At 44.2% G+C, this 24,145-nt stretch overlaps 1 protein-coding gene across 5 annotated transcripts in view; it reads right to left on the bottom strand.

Moving 5' to 3' along the window:
- ECPAS (Ecm29 proteasome adaptor and scaffold) overlaps positions 1 to 24,145 on the bottom strand; it is a 65,885-nt gene extending 41,740 nt beyond the window's left edge. For 3 of the 5 annotated variants that reach the window (XM_082204520.1, XM_082204517.1, XM_082204518.1), the window contains exons 1-15: positions 23,325 to 23,490; positions 17,073 to 17,203; positions 16,511 to 16,627; positions 15,072 to 15,190; positions 13,927 to 14,076; positions 13,023 to 13,194; positions 10,042 to 10,181; positions 9,653 to 9,734; positions 8,749 to 8,868; positions 7,979 to 8,064; positions 6,633 to 6,711; positions 4,372 to 4,421; positions 2,239 to 2,305; positions 2,016 to 2,138; positions 1,022 to 1,125 (exon numbers count right to left, since the gene is read on the bottom strand). In XM_082204520.1, coding sequence (XP_082060646.1) covers positions 1,022 to 1,125; positions 2,016 to 2,138; positions 2,239 to 2,305; positions 4,372 to 4,421; positions 6,633 to 6,711; positions 7,979 to 8,064; positions 8,749 to 8,868; positions 9,653 to 9,734; positions 10,042 to 10,181; positions 13,023 to 13,194; positions 13,927 to 14,076; positions 15,072 to 15,190; positions 16,511 to 16,627; positions 17,073 to 17,203; positions 23,325 to 23,361 — 1,577 coding nt within the window. In that variant the 5' untranslated portion in view covers positions 23,362 to 23,490. Of the gene's footprint in view, positions 1 to 1,021; positions 1,126 to 2,015; positions 2,139 to 2,238; positions 2,306 to 4,371; positions 4,422 to 6,632; positions 6,712 to 7,978; positions 8,065 to 8,748; positions 8,869 to 9,652; positions 9,735 to 10,041; positions 10,182 to 13,022; positions 13,195 to 13,926; positions 14,077 to 15,071; positions 15,191 to 16,510; positions 16,628 to 17,072; positions 17,204 to 23,324; positions 23,491 to 23,998 lie in introns of those variants that run through there. The other 2 variants (XM_082204519.1, XM_082204521.1) reach the window with 2 other exon arrangements.

The raw sequence follows: 24,145 nt of genomic DNA on the forward strand, positions 1-24,145 counted from the left end.
CCCTTTACCCAAGCCTTCCCTGAGCAGTAGGTTTTCGCGCAGAGAGGGGAGGCATTGGGTGGGGGTCAAGAAACTACTCTGCTGGGGAAAGTTTAAGGACTGCCCACTCCCAGATTCTGCTAGTGACTGAGGAAGACATGGGAGTTTAGGCGTTCTGCACTGTAAATGCTTTTTACCAATAATAAAGCCTTTAAAAAGACCAGTGAGGGATCTGTGCGCTCTTGAGCAACCACCCGATAGGCATAACAGCCTACATCCCAATTGACAAACATTTTTACAGACTGACCAGCCTCTTATGCCTACATCCCAATACTGAACCGTGCCCTAGCAAAAGACAGAGGGGGTGGAAAATGATATGGAAGAAGAAGAAAATGCAGTCTGGAGGAGAGACCAGTAGAATCCCCTTTAAGCAGAGATGCTCTTGGTAAAAGTTCTAGGACCAAATGGTAGGCGGATAATGGCACCGTATCTTCAAAGGAGGAGTGTATCAGTCCTAAGAGACCGCTGCACAGATTACAGCAGCCACTATCAGTGTCAGCCAGGGAAACTTCGAAGAGATCCGGAAACATGTAGAATTTTTGTGCCACTACAGTAGCCTTTTTACCCTGAAGGGGGGCTCCCCATTCTGTTTTAACTAAATCTTTGAAAGAAACAGACTTTCTTTTTTTAAAAAAAGAAAGTAATAACAATAAGAGACTAGTAGTTGAGGGTAAGTAGGAATAAGATTATAGAAAAATGCTGAAATGCAGGAACTAGAAAACTGACAGAAGAAGAGATAAAGCAATTTCTCTGTTCCAAGGTGAGACAGGGAAGGAAGTTGGCACACCAGCTGGCCAATCTATACAAACCTTTGTCATGTGATCATGCCCATCCTAGAAGGATGGGGAAAATTAACCCATTGTTTTCTGGATGCCTGCTGCATGCCAGCCATAGAAGACAATTACACCATTTAAGAGTACCACTTATTATAACAGTAAATCTCTTCTTACAGATCTGACCTGCAGTGCAACATTAAACTTACGGGTCTCCTGCAGCTAAAAGAAGTAAGTATCTTGAAGGAATGTGATCTGAAGGGAACACTGTGCTGGCAAACTTTACGGCCACCTGACGTACTTGGACTTGAGGCTGAAAAGAAGAAATCATAGAATTGGAAGAGATCCCAAGGGTCATCTAATCCAACCCACTTCAATGAAGGAATCTCAACACGAGGTTCTCCCCCATCTAATTTGAAACCATACTTCACCCTGCTTAGCTTTGCAAATGTGCTAGCAGTTTTATCACTGCACCTCTAGGAAGACTACACAAATCACATTCATGTTGTTTAAAAATACAGGTGCTTATATGAAATAAACATGAAGCAGAAAGGCAGCTACGGGGGTGGGGGGTGGAAAACAGTGGAGCAGAGGCACTCCAGATATTAAAAAATGCTACAAGCTGCCATTTCTTCAGCACCTTTCCCCTTTTCGCCCAGTAAAATGTTTATAGAGGCCAGAAAGCAAAATAGCACCAAAAGTGTTGGTATTAAAGTGTAACACAGTACAACATCAGGTGTCTAGCATAAAGACAGATACCATATGGTCTTGCAATAATGTTCAACCTTTTGGAGCGTATGCCAATGTTCATATTTTCTATCCAATTACAGAATTTGCAATACATGAACTCTCTTGTAGAACTACAACCATACTGAATTTTCTCATAGTCGTATCTAAATAATTCAGCTTGTACAAGAAGGTTCTATAGGTTTTTTAAAAAATAAATTCTAAACTTCTACTGTAATTGCTTATTGTTGTGTTCAATTTTGAAGCGACAGTGAATCAATATTTTTAAGGTCCATCTAAAAGTAAAGGTAAACAGGATCATTAACAGGTAAACTTTGTGACTACTCTCTGCAGTCTTCACCTGCTACAGAACTGGATTTGAATAATCTCTCACAACAGAAACATTGGATATTTCTAAACACACTACTTTCAAGTCTTGAGGTTCAGTCATATATCTCTACCCCTTTGTTGACATACCTTAATTAGGTTTGAGGCCACAAGGGCCTCCATAAGAGTACGCGGGGCTCCTTCTAGATTTGTGTAGGCCCCAACCATCATGGACAAAGCCTCTTGAATAGCAAGCCTGGTGTCGGGATCTTCCTGAAATGAGATACATCCTTTAGTACCCAGCCTTACAAACAAGGAGTGTTTTCTAGACAACCTATGTCCGCGCATGCATGTTATTAAAGGAATTACTAACCTTAGAAAGAGCCTCAAAAAACTGTTGGACTAGTGCCAGGTCCTTGGTGAACAGCTGAGGTATTCGGCTGAAAGACAACGTCAGCATTTCAAAAGATCAGTTTTTGAGACTGAAGCAAAATATATACCCTTGCGTTTAACATAGTGATATGTTGCCTGGTATTTGTGTACTGCTTTAGAAGGTTAAAACCACTCCACATGCAATTATTCGCAGAATTTTATTTTTTTAACTTTATTCCAAAACCGAAAAAGAATTACAAACATCAAATTCAAAATCCATATTCGTTTTGTAACATAAGCCTATTACATAGTGGACTAGATTAAAATATACCTAATTGCTATAGACTTCCCTTTGCTATATATAAATGCAACGCAATTAGAAATATTATATTAGGAATTTTTATAAATTTCCCTATACCCCCCACGCCCCTTCACCCATGTGTGATCTCATTTTTTTTTTAACTTCTTCCATCTTTTTGTGTTGTTGTAGTTTAATAATTATTCAATTGATTCTTTTATTGTTGTTTCCTTGCTTACCCCTGCACGTTTTACACATTATCTATTGATATTCCAGTTCCGGAACTATATTTTTTCATGTCTTCCTTCACTCCATTCCATTCTTTAATTATTCTCTGATTTGAATGGCCTCTAATAATTGCCATCAATTTTGCCATTTCCACAAACTCACAGAGCTTGATTTGCCATTCTAATAATGATGGTAACGCAGAAATTCTTACAAACGATCTGTAAGGTAGCCCAGTATCACTGCCCTGTATAGCAAAAATGGGAGCCTGACAAGGTGCATCTTATGCACAGGCACTGAAAAAGCAAGTTATACTGTGTTCAGTATAACTTATTCTCTAGTAATTGTGTTTGCAATTGTACCCTAGGGCACTTACTGGCATAATGCATGTCAGAGGTAAGATTTCAACCAAAAATGCCTTGGTTCATACCTAAGTGTCTTAGCCACTAGGCAACACTAGCTGTTAAGCAGGGCAGGCAACTACTTTTATCAGTAATCACAGGCTAGATCTAAATTGCCTGCCTCTACTGGTAAAGGTTTATTTTATCTAATAACCACCAAGTTATAGAAATAGGAATTATTATTTTTAATTCAAAAAACATTTATTCAAAAGTTACAATACATTTTCAACCAATATTGTAATAGGTATGAGTTACTCGTGCGTAAACTGGTGCCTTTCTTGGTTAATTTGCCTTGTTAAACCTTTCTGACTGCACAGCCCCTTCTCAACGTGGCTGCCTCAGTCACTGGCAGAATCCGTCAGTGGGTGTTTCTTGAACCTCTTCCAACATAAAAGTTGTTTGACACCCAGTCTCCTCCTCCTCTCACTGCGCGGGAGTGAGGGAAGGTGTGGGTAGCGGAGGACCTGGGCTCTCCTCACTGATGTCCAGTGAAGAGTCCTGGAGCCCTCTCTCCACTTCCCCCGTCTGCCCCCCTTTATCCCTGGTGTTGCGCTGATTGGCTTCCCCCTCTACTGAGCTGTTTCTCCCCCTGCTGCTGGGTCCTTCGCCAGCATCATCTGGGAGCCTCCCCTTCGCCTCTCGCTCCAATGTCAGTTCCCTGACAAATATATTCCCTCCACAGACACCTCTGTGGTAACAGTGGCATTAAAATATCCTGTTCTTCTTCAATAAAAGAGAAAAGGGGAGAGCAGAGCATGTCAAAGGTATCTTTTTTGGAGATGTTTTTGATTAGTCGCCGTTGGCATCTCTTCGGATCGTACAAATCTTTCCCCTTTTTAGAGGTAAATTTTGATAGGGCTTTTGAAGGTTAATTTCTATACACAGAACTTATGAAGCATGCCATCACAGGCTTTGCTCCAAGACTACCTACCCAACATAGTTTTAAGCTATGTCAAGAACAGATAGATTTTCAACAATGCCCTTTTTTTTAAAAAAGTGGGTTATCCCAAGCATTCAGTAACAACCCTCCACACCAATTTAACTGAACAGCTGCGGAGCAGTTAGAAGATCATTATCTATTCCACATTCTACACACCATTATGAATTGCCATGTGATGTGGTAAACTAACTTGCTTGCCCGCGGTCAGAGCAACATAGCGCTTTGCAAAAATCAACCAACATCTTACATGTTTCAGTGCATTTCTGTTACCTGGAAAGTTTTCCAACAGCTGAATAGGCCATTGACAACAATTTGGGGTCCTTGAATTATTAAAAAAAAAAAAAAAGCCAGTCAGCATAAAAGTGAGAGAAACAATACACAATCAGGTTTTCATTGCCCTTTATCCCCAACTATTACACTTGCATTTTACATCATCCTTCCCACTTTTTCTCTAACAATAAAGGTTTCAGAGACACAAAAGTTCCAAAAATACAATAATCATCTACAGCGAGCCATTTCTGAGTGAAGGAACAGATGGGACTGTGTTCTTCACGCAGAGATGAAAAATCACAACATATGGCAGTGAAACTACTTCTCGTTCCTTTAATTTTATTTGTCAAGAAGGAAAAAGGAGCCTTGGAAAATTGCAGATACAATAAGGCACCATGACAAGAGCTTGAAACAGCACGTAGGTTTGGGCAGTGCAAGCCCAATATATCACTTGTATAATTTGGACTTACATATGACAGAAGAAACACTATTCAAATGATCCAAGGCAGCCCTGTTTAGGGAAGTTTTTAATGTTTGATGTTTTATCGCATTATTATTATTATTATTATTATTATTATTATTATGTGGGGAGCCATCCAGAGTGGCTGGGGAAACCCAGCCATATGGGCAGGCTATACATACACTATTATTATTATTACTACTACTACTACTACTACACTCACATGTGGATCTCTGGCAGTCACAGAGGTGGGAGCATCATACCCATGAAACAGGGCAGGTAGTTTATCCTATTATTCCCTAACCGTGCATGAGAAGATTGGGCAGAGTACTTGAACACCCCCAGGCCTGCACACAGCCTGCAGATTGGTGGCTTAGAGATTCTGCATCTGCTCTGGCCAGCTGCCAAAACCTCCTAGACAGGAAATGACTTCCAAGAACCCCTTGGATCTGCTGGTGTTACACACGTGTGCTGCTGCAAGGAAGGAGGAGGATCAGGCCACCAGAGCTGAACACACCCTGTGGAATTGTGGCTGCAGGTATCAAACACGGGCTATTTACATTAGTGTAAAGCATGTTTATTTTTTTAGCGAAACTTGAGTGTGCCAAACCATACCCAGGAATGCAGACAGAGACGCCCTTGTCGGTCCAGGACAGAACCCCAAACCTACTTTCACTAGGAAACCCAGGCGGTGGCAGCCAAAAGAAATGGAGCCAAAATGGAAAGAAACAACGAAAAATCAATAGCCCAATGAGGACAGAGTATGCTCAATAGCCATAGAAAGATGAATGAGCAAAAAACAGAAATGGGAAAGGGGACCAAATGGCCTGTTTTGAGAGAATGCATGGCTGGAACCCTAAAGAGGAACATTCTTATAGAATCATAGAATTGGAAGAGACCACAAGGGCCATAGAGTCCAACCCCCTGCCAAGCAGGAAACACCATCAGAGCACTCCTGACATATGGTTGTCAAGCCTCTGCTTAAAGACCTCCAAAGTAGGAGACTCCACCACACTCCTTGGCAGCAAATTCCACTGTCGAACAGCTCTTACTGTCAGGAAGTTCTTCCTAATGTTTAGGTGGAATCTTCTTTCTTGTAGTTTGGATCCATTGCTCCGTGTCCGCTTCTCTGGAGCAGCAGAAAACAACCTTTCTCCCTCCTCTATATGACATCCTTTTATATATTTGAACATGGCTATCATATCACCCCTTAACCTCCTCTTCTCCAGGCTAAACATGCCCAGCTCCCTTAGCCGTTCCTCATAAGGCATCGTTTCCAGGCCTTTGACCATTTTGGTTGCCCTCCTCTGGACATGTTCCAGTTTGTCAGTGTCCTTCTTGAACTGTGGTGCCCAGAACTGGACACAGTACTCCAGGTGAGGTCTGACCAGAGCAGAATACAGTGGCACTATTACTTCCCTTGATCTAGATGCTATACTATTGATGCAGCCCAGAATTGCATTGGCTTTTTTAGCTGCCGTGTCACACTGTTGGCTCATGTCAAGTTTGTGGTCAACCAAGACTCCTAGATCCTTTTCACATGTACTGCTCTCAAGCCAGGTGTCACCCATCTTGTATTTGTGTCTCTCATTTTTTTTGCCCAAGTGCAATACTTTACATTTCTCCCTGTTAAAATTCATCTTGTTTGTCAGTGAATTGTTGCACTGCAGGCTCCTCCTTGTTCTCTTTCTTGGTTCTAGCTATAGCAAATATGAAGTGACTCCCCCAGATACAAAAAAAATGGGCATGTGGATGGACTCCTCGACTGAAGTCCCTCTTTAGAAATAGCCTTTGAACTCACCTCTTTATACTCATTAATCAGTTTTGTCAATCCATTCAGGAGCATCGGGCCCAGTGGCTTTATCTTACCATCCGGGCAACTGAAATGCAACACATGGAAGATTAAAGGTTTTGATGTATTTTTAAATAAGACATCTGTCAGGTGCTGGTGGTGGTTGCTCGTGAGTAACTAGTCTTTTACAGGTTTTATTGGTGCAAACTATATACAGTGCAGAAACACAAAGTTCATGTCTGTCTTAGTCACTGACAAGATTCCTGGAGCGGCCTCTTCTGGTTTCTCCCCCAACATAAGAACTTAGACACCCCAAATCTCCGCCTTCCCTCCTTACGTTTCACGGAAACAGCATGTCTGCCTTCTGGCCAGCAGGGCTAGGTGAGGCGCTTGGGCTCTCAGTAGCATCTTCGAGCCCTCCCCTCGCTTGGCTCCCCGCTTCCCACTCTGCTCCACTGGAGGTGTGGCTTTCTCCATCGCTCCTCAGGAACGCCAGAGGCTCTCTGTATCCCCCTGGCTTCCTCCCCTGCCCCTGACAACATCCTTATAGCCACGGGTTTTCCTTGATATAGAACAGGGGTGACCAACTTCCAAGAGACTGCGAACTACTCACACAATTAAAAACTGGCAGTGATCGACCCCTTCTTTTGGGGTTCAGGTCAAAGTTGTTGAGGTTTTTTTTAGGAATAACTTCCCGGTTTTTTGGGGGGGCAGGGTTTCAGGTCAAAGTTGTTGAGCTTCTAGAGGGCGGGGCAAAGGGACTGGGGCCAGATGGAGGAGCCAGCGATCGAAAGTGATCTACCAAAACTTCCCAGGGATCAACCCATAGATAGCGATCAACCTGTTGGACATCCCTGATATAGAACAAGATCTTGTGCCACACCCTCCCAAATGAAAGCTTGATTGGCCCCAGTCACTGCTCACTTTTCGGTATCCAATGAAAACCTAACTCTCCAAGGAAGCATTTAGGTTGTAACACTGTACTAATGTAGCAGTTTTTAGGTATCCTTCTGCCAATTTCATGTGTTTTTGTTATTTTAATATTCTACATTGCTTTGCTGTGTTTTAGTTTTCAGGTTGTATCCAACTAAACTTTACTCTCCACCTTAACATAGTTTTAATCCAACTAATATACTCTTTTATTTTTCTTATTTGTCAGGACTAAAAGCGCAGCGTATGAAATAAAATAGAATATTAAAATAATAGTAATAAATCTCTCCTGGTGGCATAGTGCCATATTGTTGCTCAAGAGGACAAAACCCTCAGAAACATAAATCTTCAGGCTTATCTCTATATTCCATTTCCCATTAATATGTTTCCGCATATGGCGGCATGACCAATATTAAAGTACTTACATTACACAAATATGATGCACAAATTGAAGAGACAGGGTTCTCAGTTTTGCATTGGTATTTGCACCAAAAAGTCCATCGTAGACCACCTAACAGAACAAAATAGCTCATTAGAAACAGTCAATATTATTTCTAGTTATTTTCTGAACCTATCTGCCCTATTTATGAAAGGAGGCATAATTAGGAACTGAATGTTTATGGAGCGACATTAAAAAAATCCTCTCAAAGTTTTCTGTGTCTCACTAAAGATCATATTCTATCAAATTATTATTGTTTTTTTTTTAAAAAAAATCAGTAGTAGTTCATGAAAAACAGTGCCTAACATAAATTGCTCTTAAAAAAGGTATCTTGTATGCGACACTTCACTGCACCCAGTCTTGTTTAGCATAGAAGTGCTCTCAGATCCAGTACCCAAAAAGCTTTATTGTATAGCATTAGTCCAAGTATCACACTCCTTGAGCTAGTGTCATATAGTTCTTTGAAGGCTGGACTAGGACATGGGAGACCAGGGTTCAAATCCCCACTCCGCCCCAAAGCTTGATGGGTGGCAACCTTAGGCCACTCCATGTCTCCCAGCCTAACCTCTCTCACGTGGCTGTTGTGTGAATGAAATAGGGAGGGGAAGGTGGAATATAAATGTATTAATAAATAAAATAAAAACAAAACAAAACGATCCGGTAACCGCCACTGCCCATGATGTAAGGTGACAGTTACAGCCAGAGTGTTAAGGCCTGGATTCAAAGAGGCTGAGAATCATGAGGTGAAGACATTACCTGAATATTTGCAGGAAACGTTTCTGCAGCTTGCCTGGAGCGCAAAAGATGAGGGACTATCTTTAATTTTACCCGTGTGCTGACTGGATCACGTTTCAATTCTGGTTTCAGAACAGCTCCCTGTTATGAACAAATAAGGGGTTAAGGGTGACTTCAGGAAAGGCATAAAGCTAATGATCGTCAAGGCAATCCTAAGCATGTTTACTCAAAAGTTATTCCCACTGTAGGACTTCATTTGTAGTAAGCATGCTTAGCAAGGCAGCAAAATGCTTCCATGAATTTCTATTCACAACAGTTTTAAGCGATTGTAAATCTCCATACTAGAGGCTGGTGTGAAAAGTTCCACTCATTTACTTATTAATCTTGTGAACACACCAGCGGCCATGACTTAGGCCCAGAGAAGAGCACAAGTATGTGAAAATAACAGCCCTTCCCCAGAGTCACTCTGAACTTGGCACTTCTCTTATGGCCAACAGCTGCCGCTACTTATTAATTTGTCAAATTCTCTTTCAAAGCTATTTAAATTAAGAGCGGCCCTGAATTCCATAAAATCAATTGTGCCTTGTGTGAAGACGTAATTTCTATTTCTTGTGTACTGTGTATCAAATCCGTTTAAACTGCAAAATGATCTCATGAGTTCTGACCTTTCTTTAATACTCATGGGGACGTGACAAATTCTTATCTTTTTTTTTTTTAAGGATTAACTTTCTTCTTGCGGCAACGGATGAGGCTTACATAGCGCTTTATTTGCATCTGGTTCTTTGCACACATGCAAAACCTCCATTCAAAGAGGTCTTAATATGGAACAGCAATGTCTTTAATGGCTTGCTTTTTGTATCTAGATGGAAATGTCTAGTTCACATGAATCAAAAAAGGAACGTGGAGCTAGGAAAGCAAGTCTTACCTCCTTGGTTTTTAGTGGTATGTCCCCAAGGTACACTTTATACATCCTGTTGATGATGGCTGGATTGTTCCAGTCAATCAAACTAAAGAATGTGTCAAAAAGGATAAATATTTGGTAAGGTCATAGGATTAATGATAATTACATAGCATTTACTTTTAATTCCTCCTTCCTCCATTCCTTCCAGAAGCAGACTTAAATATCACACTTACTGAGTCTAAAATTGCTGTGAGCTCCCTCTCCTACGTCAAATGAGTTCTAAAGGAGACCTGACTTAGTGGGGTAGGCAAAGCCATTTTTTATTTATTTAGATAGGCCTTTGGCTTACAAGCTGACATGTAAATGTGTAGCAACTGGTTCCTATTTTTTAAAGAAAAATTCCAAGTAATTACCTTTGCTTGCTTTTGAGTTCAAGGTCTGCTGCAGTGGCTACACTGTGCCTTGTGTCACTGGAGGCGATGACCAGGTGTATGATAGCTTCAAGTTCAGGCACCTGCTCAGCTTCGATGAACTTCACAATGCCCAGTTTACACTGCCAGGCAATGCAAAGGGAGGGGGAAAGGAGGGAAATCCGTCAGTCTATTCAGGAACACGATCTTCAAATTGCAATAACGAGGACTGAGATTCTTTTATGTGTTTAATTGCAGGATGGTAGAGCCAGATAAGGGTGGATGGTCAGTTTATCATAGGCTATGCTATGAGAGTGTTAATGGGGTAAACCATAAAATACCCCCAGTGACGGTAAAGTACAGTGGTGCCTCGCAAGACGAAATTAATTCGTTCCGCAATTCTCTTCGTCTTGCGGTTTTTTCATCTTGCGATGCACGGTTTCCCATAGGAATGCATTGAAAATCAATTAATGCGTTCCTAGGGAAACCACCTTCAGGCCAGGTCCGGGGACAGTCTGTCCCCGGACCTCTTCTGAAGGCTGGGGGGGGGGGGACAAGGGCTTTTCTTCCCACCCCCAGCATTTTAAAAAACCCTGGGACAGCGGAGGACTTCTCCGCTGTGCGGGGCGATCTTAAAATGCTGGCGGGCGGCATTTTAAAATCGCTCCGGACAGCGGAGGACTTCTCCGCTGTCCGGGGCGATTTAAAAGCCCCTGGGAAGGCAGGCAGGGGGGACAAAGACTTTCGCCCCCTGCCCGCCTTCAGAAGGTGTCCCCGCCCCCCCGCCCCACTTCGGAACAGCTTTCCGAAGTGGGGCGGCTGGGGCAGGTGTTCCCGCCCCCCCTCCCCACTTCGGAACAGCTTTCCGAAGTGGGGCGGCGGGGCCAGGTATCCCCGCCCCACCTCCCCACTTCGGAACAGCTTTCCGAAGTGGGACGGCGGGGCCAGGTGTCCCCGCCCCCCCCCCGCCCCACTTCGGAACAGCTTTCCGAAGTGGGGCGGCGGGGCCAGGTGTCCCCGCCCCACCTCCCCACTTCGGAACAGCTTTCCGAAGTGGGGCGGAGGGGCCAGGTGTCCCCGCCCCCCCCGCCCCACTTCGGAACAGCTTTCCGAAGTGGGGCGGCGGGGGCAGGTGTTCCCGCCCCCCCTCCCCACTTCGGAACAGCTTTCCGAAGTGGGGCGGCGGGGCCAGGTGTCCCCGCCCCCCCGCCCCACTTCGGAACAGCTTTCCGAAGTGGGGCGGCGGGGCCAGGTGTCCCCGCCCCACCTCCCCACTTCGGAACAGCTTTCCGAAGTGGGGCGGCGGGGCCAGGTGTCCCCGCCCCCCCGCCCCACTTCGGAACAGCTTTCCGAAGTGGGGCGGCGGGGCCAGGTGTCCCCGCCCCACCTCCCCACTTCGGAACAGCTTTCCGAAGTGGGGCGGCGGGGCCAGGTGTCCCCGCCCCCCCTCCCCACTTCGGAACAGGTCCTGGACCTCTTCTGAAGGCTGGCGGGGGCGAAAGTCTTTGCTCCCCCCGCCTGCCTTCAAAAGCTGTCCGGCCCAGGCTTCCCGGACCTTTCCGCCAGCAGCGGCAGCGCTGCCGCTGCTGGCGGAGACTTGCCGGCATGCCGAAGCCTGCGCGCAGCGCGCCCAGGCTTCGCGGATCTCTCTGCCAGCAGCGGCAGCGCTGCCGCTGCTGGCGGAGACTTGCCGGCATGCCGAAGCCTGCGCGCAGCGCGCCCAGGCTTCGCGGATCTCTCTGCCAGCAGCGGCAGCGCTGCCGCTGCTGGCGGAGACTTGCCGGCATGCCGAAGCCTGCGTGCAGCGCGCCCAGGCTTCGCGGATCTCTCCTGCCTTCAAAAGCCGTCCGGGATAGCAGGAAGCGCTTCCCTGCTATCCTGGACTGCTTTTCAAATGCTGGCGCTGGGGAGCAAAGCCTTTTGGCCCCCGCCAGCCTTCCTGGACCTCTTCTGAAGGCCGGAGGGGGGGGGAAAGGCTTTGCTCCCCACCGCTAGCATTTAAAAGAGGTCCCCGGAGATTTCCCTATGGGCTTTCGTCTTGCGAAGCAAGCCCATAGGGAAATTCGTTTTGCGAAGCGCCTCCAAAACGGAAAACCCTTTCGTCTAGCGGGTTTTCCGTCTTGCGAGGCGTTCGTCTTGCGGGGTACCACTGTACTATTATTAGGGCTGGCAAGGTGGTTTGGGCTAGATTTGCAGCTACCAGATAAGCAGGAAGGGTTTCTGAACATTCTCTCTCATAATAAGGTTTAAAATAAAAAAGGTAAAGGACCCCTGGACAGTTAAATCCAGTCAAAGGCGACTATGGGGTGCAGCGCTCATCTCGCTTTCAGGCCAAGGGAGCCGGCATTTGTCCACAGGCAGCTTTCTGGGTCATGACTAAACCACTTCTGGCACAACAGGACACTGTGACGGAAACCAGAGTGCACAGAAACACCGTTTACCTTCCGGCCACAGCTGTACCTATTTATCTACTTGCACTGGCATGCTTTCAAACTGCTAGATTGGCAGGAGCTGGGACAGAGCAACGGGAGCTCATCCCATAACACGGATTCAAACCGCCGACCTTCCGATTGGCAAGCCCAAGAGGCTCAGTGGTTTAGACCACAGCGCCACCCGCATGCATGCACTATTGTTTCTTTGTCCCTCTGATATTTTGGGTTGTACCAAACTAAGCCCAGTGAAATTAATGGGCCTGAGAGTTAGTTGTGTTCACCCATTTTAATAGGTCTGTGCTAGGTAGAGCTAACATTGGAGACAACCTTTTGTATTTTATATGGTCACCTTTGTAACTAGATCACGAGTGAGCCAGGCTTCAAATGGCTTCAAATTCCCCCTACCATTAGATCTCACTTGAGTGAATGCAAAGCCGGGTTCAGGGGAAGAGAATGCAATCAAATATCAGGCTCCCAAGTTTGCATGCATGCATTTGGCGATATCTGCACCCATCTCGGACACAGCCTTGCACTGCGACGCATTTGCTTTACCTGTTCCAGCTGTTCCGGCGTCCATGGGCTGTCCCCGATTACCCGCTTGGCCACGTAAAAGCTCATTCCTGGAGGAGGCTGAGGGATCCCAGAAACTCCGGAACCACTTGATGAAGAAGAGCCCTGTCCAGCTGGGACACTTTGGCGACTCTGGGATTCATTCAACACGTATCTAGAGGAAGAAGGAAAACACGTGAGGATATTTTTGGGGGAATTCGGATTCCCAGGTGAGGGCTGGTGAGCTAGTGAACAGCCGCAGGATGTGCCAGTAACAAGTTGTTCAGATGGAAAAACTTCACCAGAGTAGGCAACTGCAATCCCCTCTCTAGTCATCTGCAGAGGTGGCACTGCAGCACAGCAGGGGACAGGCCAGCAGTCCCGTCCTCCAGCAAACTCCAAGGAACTTATTCCATATTCCTTTGGGAAGAAAGTATCACTCAAACACATCTTGAGAGCCTACTTTTTTGTCTAATGAATGAAAACGCAAACAAGAAAAGAGACTTACATATACCAAGTGTTACCATAAAACCCTACTACAAAGTAATTAAACAGCTCAGAAACAAGTACAATGTATACAAAAAGGCAACAATTCTTCCAAAATATTAATATCATTGCTATAAATAAAGAAACTTAAAAGTTATCAGGCATCGGTTTAATTTCAAAGAAGTGAAGTTTTAGAGAACATTCAATATTGAGAACAGTAGTTAATCAACAAGAAACTGGAAAACTCTTGTTATGCAATAGTCTCTTCAACTACTATATAGTCTTTAACCATACACTGTGAAGGAAAGCATTTTAAATATGAGAGTTTTCAAACCCTAGCCCATTTTGTGATCTTGGCAATACTGGCCACACACTTGTATGAGAACAGAAACAGCAATGGCTGAACTGCAACATTACTTACCCATAAGGCATAAGGAGGACATCTAACATAAAATCCAAGAGCAGCTGCACAGTCTTTGGTTTCTCGGCAAGATTAAACGGAGAAGCTGCTTTCAGAGGTTCAACAGGGTATTTCATGTGAAAAAGGGTTGGTATTAGAAGGTGCATTAGGCTGAAAAACAATTATATTTACTGCCACTGTGAAACATGCCTTCATGATCTATTAGTTTTCACTTGATACCTATCACAATGAACACTGAGAGTGAAAGCAAATTCATGTCCACCCAAAGCAAATGCTGAAAATGTTCAGAGGCTATTTAAAAAACCACTCTTAGTTTGATGTGCATTTTCTAAATCTAGAATCAGGAGCTTCAAGCAATATAGTCCACATAAAAATTACGCTTCTCTTTCTACAGAACAACTAATCCCAATGGAACTGCATTTTCAAAACTCCACTGAAATTAACTCAATCCAATGGCCATTTGTAGCTCAAAAGATCATAACCAAGATTATGATTAATCCATATACGTAGAAATGTTGCTTAACAAATGAAGCAATATCAGTTCTAAAGTCCACATGTCCAGAAGTGCCTGTGATGCAGAAGTTGAGTATGCCTCTTGACAACAACAACAACAACAAAAATTCCCTGTCTGAGAAAATGAAGGAGATCATTCTAGACTAAACTCTGAACCGAACAACAAAGTTGTGCTACTGGGAGACAGCATAATGAGTCCCACTAGTTCAATATGTCTTTCCTCCTCTCCTCTCCTCAAGTTCTCCACAAAACAGTTCCGTTGGGGTTCGGCGAACAACATATGGGGACAGGAGAGGGGAGACATTTCCATTAGACAAGCAGAAAGATGGGATGATCTCCATAGTGCTATTCTGATTTCTACCCTTAGCCTTCCTCCTATTAGTTTTCTGCACACAAGAGATATTTCCACATCGGGAAACAACCAAACCACGCAACACCCTCTCCTCTAATGTCTAAACTTGAAGTGGAAGAGCCCCCTAAAGGTTGTACCGCAAGATTTTTCTCAACATGTAATTGCAGTCTAAAATTCAGTCAGACCCATTAAAGGACATCAATTTTTTTTTAAATTTTTTTTGGGGGGACAATTAAAATTAAGACAATACAAAAGAAGTTGTATGCTTAGAACATCATACCTGTCTTGCTGGGGTTGAGGTTTTCCTTCCATTGCAGTAAGGAGAGTGGGAGCAAGCTCACATTGCTTTTCCACAGGCAAACGAGGGTAACCCATCTTAACGTATATTATGGTGAAATTCTGCAAAAGTACAAGATAAATCTACACAGAACCACTTCAAAGCAACAGCGACATGCAACAGTAACAAAGGTTTAAGAAATCTGTGCAGAATAATCTTATTGGCAAACGCCATCACAATCCCCATACAGTTGTATCTTGGTTCTCAAACATAATCCGTTCCGGAATTCCGTTCAACTTCTGAAAATGTTCGAAAACCAAGGTGCGACTTCTAATTTGCTGCAGGAGCTTCCTGCATTCAATCGGAAGCCGCATCATGACGTTCGGGTTCCAAAGAACGTTCGAAAACCAGAACACTTACTTCCGGGTTTTTGGCATTCGGGAGCCAAAACGTATGCGTACCAAGGCGTTTGAGAACCAAGGTATGGCTGTATTTGGCAGTCAACCAGTCCAGTTCTTCAGAAGTACTATAACCTGATTCGCCTTGAGCAAAAGTGATGTGCTCTTAATGGGGCTGATTGCAGAAGCCCATTTCCTAACAGACGTAGGTTGCTCGGAGCACTTTACATCAACACTCCAGGCAAAATTCAAGGTTGTAGCTTTGACTGCTAAAGCCCTTAATGGAAAGTGCCTATTAAAACCTAAGAGATTGCGTCCCCCTCTGTGTCCTGCCACAATCAACTGGAAAAGCCCTCCAAACCATCTTTGAGCTTTTACATAGACATTTGGGTGGCTGTGTAACCAACGTCAATCAACTACTGCACTGACTTGCCAAAGTTTCAGCCTCACCCTGAAATTTGTTTTTTTAAATCTGAGAATAATTTTGGCAATGAAACGGGGCAGGCACTCAAAAGAAACGAATACAGGCAATCATCAGCACTCAAGATTCTGACAAAAAAATCCAGGAAGTCTATGAATCTATTTATCTATTTTTAGTATTTAATGTTTAAAAGTTTGGGTTATCAAGCTCTTAACTAGATGCCTGTGTATCTTCTGTGTCAATGGAACAGGCTGTAACTCAGGGATGGAGCACGTGCTCTGAATGCAGAACGCCCCAAATTAAATCCCTGGCATCTCTAGGTAGGGCTAGAAAACACTCCCAACTGAATCCCTGAGAGAACCACAGGTAGTCAGAGTAGACAAGACTGGGCAAGACCGACCAGTGGCTTCCTAACGAGTCTGGGTCTTATTTGAATGTTAAAGGTCATGCATGAGAATCTACTGATGTTACTAATTCAACGCATGTCTCCTCCATCCATTTTCAGTGGCATAACTATTTGAGTTTTTGAAATGACAGAATAGTTAAGACAACTGGATGAAGTTTCTAACTATAATAAGCCCTCATATTTCATCAGCTGACAACTTTTGAAAGAAGTCACTTACTGTAACAAAGGACACCGCGGAAGGATCCTGGTACTGGACCAGCAAAGTCTCCACCGGCAGCTGGATTTTGGGGCGACTTTTGATACGTTTGTTCAGGTGAACAAGCAATTCCATAACCTGAAAGAGAGAAAATAATCATCTTGGATCTGACCGATTTGGGTTCTGCAATTGTCAAAGTCCAAGCTATAATGAGCTAATAATTTCTAGAATACCAAAGGAAAGTGAATGCAATACCTATATGGTATCTCATGTAACTATTTTTTAAAGGAATGAGTCCAATGAGTTATTATTTTTGCCCAAATGCACTATTGAGTCAGAGAGACAATCTGAACCCGAACCCCAAAAAATGAACCAAACATTTATATTTTTTTGACCCAGAACACATCCCTGAATAATACTCAGGCTGCCAGCCCAAAATAAAAGCTTGACTTTAAAAACAAATCTGATGATACACAAGCAGGCTCCAAACAGAATAAATTGCATGCATCTAAAACTAACATATGGGAGGATTTTTAATCATTGTCTTTGTATATGCTTCTGTGCCCAGGGAGTCTATACTTACCTTCTTACGTACTCCTTCCTGTGTACTGGAAAGCTTCAGAAGAACAGGCGGTAGGAATTTGGATATAATATTCTGCAACTGCTCATCCGTTTCTGCATGGCCAAGACGTAAAAAGACACGCTCAAGCTGATCTATGAAAAAGAAAGGGGGAAGACGAATTAAAAACTAGCAAAATCTATGACAAACAGCAAAACAGATATAACCCAATATTACTTTATTCACCACTAAAATAAAATGGACCAACTGCATTACAGTACTGTTTAATCAAAGCTCTTTGGTTGCCAAGAATGGATTTATTTAATTATCCCACTGCAAGAAATCCAGCAAAATATCTCATACAAACTGGGGGCCGATATCAGTAACCAGTGTTTCCACTGCACAGACAATTTTACAGCTCACACTACCACATGAGAATATTTGTGTCAGCAACAGGGTCACCAATGGCCATTTTGATTTATTTGATTTACTTGGTAGCCAGCCGAATCTCAATAAATCAGTGTGGATTAATTATATATATATACACACAAACAACCTCCACCTACACGCGTATGGGTCTAGCCATACCTAACAGTAGATACCAAAAGCTCCAATGAAGAAAAGAATATTTCACTGTTTCCAAAGTACAGGCTTTTGGAATGGCTCATTTACAGGTGGGTCAGGCATCTAGAACACTAGCTTCCTAGAAAATATTGTTAAACTGCTTTTACATCATATGCTAGCTTTCATTTTTGCCCAAATGATGGCCTATTCCAACAATTGCAATAAGAGTTTTAATGGATGTCAATGAACTAAAGCACTTGTTGATTAACAATTTTAATCAGCTAGGCCATAAATTAATGACACACTTCTTTATTTTTTTAAAGTACTGGTGTACTGATCATCCGACACAAGACAAAAAAGGTAGCATTTTTATTAAAGTTTAAGTTATCTCTGAAGGCCTTTATGATTTAATTGGTTAACAGGTGATTCCTCAATTAATCACTGTCATACTTATTCCTTATCACATTCCTTATCATCATACTGCTTTGCAGTACACTATTTGTTTCTCTGCAACAGTGAAGTGAAAATTACTCTCATCTAAGTTTTTCAGTTCTACAAATAGGTGTGTAAGAGAAGCATGGTTCAAGACAAGAAGTGAAATATTATTATCTACACCCCTTGCTCTTCAAACGTTAAGCCATCCAAATAATATTTCCTATCTTCTTATAGGTTTTTTCCTATACTATTGCACACAGTAATATGTAGTCGTACATATATTCCTTACATTATGGCATCTCTACATTTTTCTGGTCCTGTGTGCTATGTTACACTGAACACAATGCTAGCACCTCCACCAACTTCTTTTTTCAGGTTCTATAGGTAAATTGCTAATCACAGGTTGTCATAAAATGGCAAAACAAAGAATACAAATCACCCAACAAGAAGGGATGAGCTAAAATCCTGATCTAATGAAGCGCTTCTGCTATGAATGAGCTGCTTGCTCAATGGCTCCAAACACAGCAAATGTGATTTTCGGGGTCTGAAGAAACAAGACAAGGACCAGTCTGGAAAAAAGGGAATCCATATTCCATATCCCTTGAGCGGATTATATTCATGTAAAAATTTGGAAGAAATCCCAAATAAGAAATCCTACTTTATTAGAATGTAGCACCTGTTTCACACGACAGCTTTTGGCTCCTTGAACTTCTGTGACTTCCCCTCCCTCAATACTTTAAAATGAATGTCCTGTAGCAGGCTAGCCATACAATACCAGCACAGGTTCAGCTTTTGACAATGACACCGAAAACTGATACACACAGCACTTAAAAAAAAAAAACACACAGAGTGAAATAAGTACCCTATTGATTTTCTAAAACTGTAACTTCCTCTTTTCAGATATGAACCCCAATTTCAAACTTATTCTTTTTTTTGTGGTAGCTTCTTCCATTTGGTAAACATGTGTGCAGATGTCTTGTTTGTATCACTTTCTCAAAGTCCGGGTAAGAAAGGGGTACCCCAACAGTGAAAGTAATGGCATATAAATGCCCCTTAGATAAGATTTTCATAGTACCACATCCAGATACCTTCACTACATCATGTTGATACACTGACTACGGAACGGAGGCAGCCGTCTGTCAGGGGCTTGCCAAGACAGATGCATTTCAGGGTAAGTCTAGTCAGCACAATATTATCTGTGGAATGTGGCCACAAAGAACAGGCCTTTTACACAACAGAATTTTCAACTACAGGGCTTGCAACAGTAATGTTCTGCAAGGTGGTTTGGGATAATGACTTGCATCCAATTTCAAAGTGAGGACATCAATTTGCAAGGGCACTGCAAACTTTAAACACTGTAATCATAGTTGAGAATCCAGCTTTTAAAGGCAGCGTAATTTAAAACGCTTCAAAAGAGTAAGGTGTACTGATTTCTCCCCAAAACCTTGTTAGAAGAGCACATTTGCCAGGAAGAGGTGAATTTAGAAATCCTTGTTTGTATTATTATCATCATTTCTACCCATCTTCTATGTTTAAAAACACACTTATTTTACCATGAAAGGTGGAGGGAGGGGTGGAGTATGATGGGCATCAATAGCGAATGAACTTTCCTGATACAAATGGACCTCCAAAGGTTGTTTTAGTACAACACAATACTTCTGCGCTCCTGGACCAATGTGAGAAGCCCCAGGACACATGATTTGACCCCATGGGGTCGCTCCTTCCTACAACAGTGTTACACCATTTTCCAGAAGCAGCTACTCAGGCACAGGAAGGCACTGAAGGATGCTCTATTTATGCTCCTCTTCATGCTACCCAGGCAGCACAGGAACATGAGAACACAAGAGCCGCCTGCTGAATCAGACCAATGGCCAACCTGTTACCAACTAGAAGGCCACAATCAAGACCTGAGCACAACAGCACCCCCTCCTCACCTGCAGTTTCCAGCAACTAGTACTCAGGTAGTAAGATAAAGGTAAGTGGACCCATGGACGGTTAAGTCCAGTCAAAGGCGACTATGGGGTTGTGACGCTCATCTTGCTTTCAGGTCAAGGGAGCTGGTGTTTGTCCACGGACAGCTTTCCAGGTCATGTGGCCAGCATGACTAAACCGCTTCTGGTGCAACGGACACCGTGACAAGTGCCAGAGCACACGGAAATGCCGTTTACCTTCCAGCTATAGCGGTACCTATTTATCTACTTGCACTGGTATGCTTTTGAACTGCTAGGTTGGCAGGAGCTGGGACAGAGCAACGGGAACTCACTCCATTGTGCAGATTCGAATCGCTGACCTTCCGATCGGCAAGTCCAAGAGGCTCAGTGGTTTAGACCACAGCGCCACCCAGTATACTCAACTCAGGGCGTATACTGCCTCCAACCATGGAAGCAAAGTACAGCCATTCGGCACTTGAGATGTGCGTTTTCAGGACCCACCCTATATTTGTGAATGCAATATGTTTTAACTGTTTAAAATTGTTATAAACTGCCCTAAGACCTGCTTGTGAAGGGCAGGAAATAAATGTAATCACAATAATAATAGTAACCACTGATAGCCTTAGGAAGAAATTGTGCTGCAAACCTTCCTGAACTGCAGACTTAACAGTGATAATTAAATTACAGGGCACACTAGGAAAGAGAAGTATTGCTGGTATTTATTTATTTTATTATCATTTATAAACTGCTTAATATTTCAACAGCTTAACAGTCAGCACTATTTCATGAAGGAATTGTAAATTTAATAAAAATCATGAGGTGGCGTGTCAAAAGATGTTGTGTCACCTTTCATCAGAGATGTCAAAAGTACTGACCAAATGGTGCCAGTGACACACACTTTCCAAATCTCGCATGCGATAGGTGCACGCCACTCAAGTGCTGGCACGATTCCTCATTTCAAACTTAGCATCATCATGGACTTTCACAAAACAATTGCAACAATCGTGGCAGCATCTGTTGTTTTTGAAACCTCTGTCATAGATTCAAAGGGACTACAAGTCTAAGCACACCCACCAGAATGTACGTAAATTTCTACAGAACTTAGTAGGTCTCACTTCCCAGTAAAGGTGCTTCTGAATGCATTGCATATGGCATTAAGCAATGCATCCCCTCTCAGACTAAGCCAAACCAAAACTAAGTGTGAACAAGCAAGCAGACAGGTATTCATAAATAAAACTGCTGCCACTTCACTCCAGTCCCAGTCCTGCTACTGCTGCATTACCCAGAGATAAGACAAGGAGGTTTAGGTATGTGCGAACCCACACACATAGTTTGTCTCCCAGCAAACAAACCATGAGTACAGTACTGGTCAAGAACAAACCTTAGCTACAACTTGCAGCTTGTTTGAAGTGAGGCAAACCATGGGTCCAATTTCACTTATCACACCGAGCAAAATTATGGCTTAGCTTCCGGTTGGAGAAAGAGCCGGAGAGGAGCAAAATGGTTCAGATTTTTGTTCCATGTACTCACAGTGTTTCTCTTTCACACTTAGCCATGGTTTGGCTTAATGTAACATGCTAAGTGGACCTGTTAAGTTAGGTGACAACCAGGCCACAGATGGAAACTGCATGTATGTGGGTTGCTTTACACGTTTGAAATGTACAAATAATTTTTGTTACACCAAGTCTCCAAAATCAAGTATCAGCTAAGACTGCTTTTAAAAATACATGCTGCAGGTAAATTAGGCAGAAGGCAGAGAAAGTTTACTTATGCTTTAAGTCAGCCGTTCTGGTGAGGAGCATAACAGAAATGGAATAATTCACGAGCTAAGCATTTCTAAGTACTGTATCATTTCACCTCCCAACATTTTGGAACAAGTACAGAGACAAATCATGTCATTTCAAACCCAAGAAAACCAAAGGATTGGGGCACGGAGAAGGCTTACTCAAGATCAGACAGGATTACATATCCTGAAGGAGGAAACGGAGATCAGAAGGTTTTATTAAGGGAATGTTCCACCCAAGCCCCACAGAAATCACAATTACAGCCCCAGCCTCTGCATCTTTGCTCAAAATAAATATTACATTCCACAACGTGACTTTCTACCAAGTCCCATCACTGTTCCTCTAGGATTTCTTCTGCAGGGACGAAGCAGGAACATGCGGAGATTGTGAAAGAACCATTTTCAATGAGACGAAAAAGAAAAATACATTTCCCAGCTTGCTTCAGTGCCACAAACTGCAGGCATTTCCTGTCACAAAGAATTACTTCCACGCCCCAGCAGAGCAAGGCTTGGGTCCCTTTAACATGGGGGGGGGGGTTTGAAAGAGAGAGAGAGAAGCACTAAATTTGGAAGGCAATGGGGGGTGGGGGTGAAGGAGACTTGCACCAGGCAAGACACGTTGGGAAATCAAAAGCTTCTCTCGCGCTGGCAACATGCTCTTTCCTTCCCCAACATCTCCACGTCTGAAAGACGGAGGAGGGGGGGGTGAAAGGAAGGTGACCCTTAACAGGATCTCCCCCACCCCAGCTCCCCACCCTCCAAAAAACCATCCCAATTCTAGGTGGATCCAAGAGACTCCCTAGAGCCGGATGCTAACCCGGAAAAGCAAAGTCATTATTGCCGCCTGGCCTGCACTTTTCAGTGTGATAGGACAGGAAGAATCAAATCAACCGGGGGTTATGGGGGGTGGGCGCTTTGGATTTACTGCCCCAGAAGAATATAAGGGGGGGGGGAGGGCGGCTTTGGATTCGTCAAATCCCCAACGGGAGCATATCTATGGCAAGCATGCCTCGTTTCCATCGAGAATAACGAAGCGCACGTACACACGATTCTTCAAAAGAAGGGCTTATATATATTAAAAAAGCAGGGTGGGAAGAAGAAGGGTGTCAGGGCACCGATATAGATAGATATATACAGTATATTGCGCGCCCCCTCCCCAAGCCTCCTCCGCCCCGATGCGTTACTTTCAATTTCCTAATATGACTTTGCACAACAGAGGCCTAGGCGCCCGGCTTCCTCCTCCTCCTCCCTCCTTCCCTTCCTCTCCCCCATCCTTTCGGGGCAAAACCCCCTCCTCCTGCCCCTCTGCCGGCTCCACATTTGCCCCCCCCCATGCGAAACAAGGATCTCCAAAGCGAGCGGGGTGCAGGGCCCTCCTCCGGCGCCCGCCCTATAAAGAAGGGCCCGGCCACTCCCCTGCTGCAAGGAGCCCCACAAAAAAAGAGGGAGCCACTAGAAGACTATGGGGAGGGGGAATTAAAACTTGTCAGCCCACCTCTGCCCCCCACACCAAAAAAAATCCCCCTCCCCAAACTCCTCTCTGTGCCAGAGCCCCCCACTTACTCAGCTCGTCCTGGGCAGCGTTAGCGGCCGCAGCCATGTTGTCAGCTGGGGGGGTGTGGGAAAAAGAAGGGAGGAGAAGAAGGGAGGCTTAGCCGGTCGCCCTCCGGGCTCCGCACCCGTCGCCCCCTTTCCTTCCACCGACGTCACCCCGCTTTCCCCCCCTGTATGAGCTTCTCTTGCTGAGAGTTGAGCCCGCGGAGGGAAAGAGAGGCAGAGAAAAGGGCTGCTTTCCTTCTTCTTCTCCTTCTCCTCCTCCTCCCTCTCGTGTGACTCTCCCCTGAAACGCCAACCACCGTCGAGGCGACGGCGGGGCTCGATGCCCCGCGACTCTCCCCTCCGCGTGTGCATGTGCCTCGCACGCTTGCCTTGCACACCCTTCCCCACCCTGCTCGGGTTTTATATTTAGAAAAGGCTGAGCACATTGCTCAGCCCGCCAGCTTGCTCTCTTGTTTTATTTTATTTGCCGCCCCACGTTTTCCTCCTCCAAGGCGCTCTCTTCCCTGACCCAGGGAAGCCCCAGTTGCTCCACGCGCAAATGAACTCAAGGTTACGATAAGTCTTAGGTGAGGACACCCTGTTGTTGTTCCTCTCCCTGTGAAATCTGTTTTTTTTTGGGGGGGGAGGTGGGAACCCCCATGTGCATTCTCATCACAAGACGGGAAAGGAAAACTGACCTGCCTCCATGCTGACTTCCATGGCTTAGTGATGTTCTGTCTGCTCTTGTCCTCGGTGACCCGCCGCCCCGTCTAAAATGAAGTGGTGGTGGTGGTGGGAAAACAAAAACCAAAAGCACTTAACAAATAAAAAGGAAAGGAGAGTTT

This window comes from Podarcis vaucheri (genome assembly GCF_965113315.1).
Source record: "Podarcis vaucheri genome assembly, chromosome: 17".
Lineage (NCBI taxonomy): Eukaryota > Metazoa > Chordata > Lepidosauria > Squamata > Lacertidae > Podarcis > Podarcis vaucheri.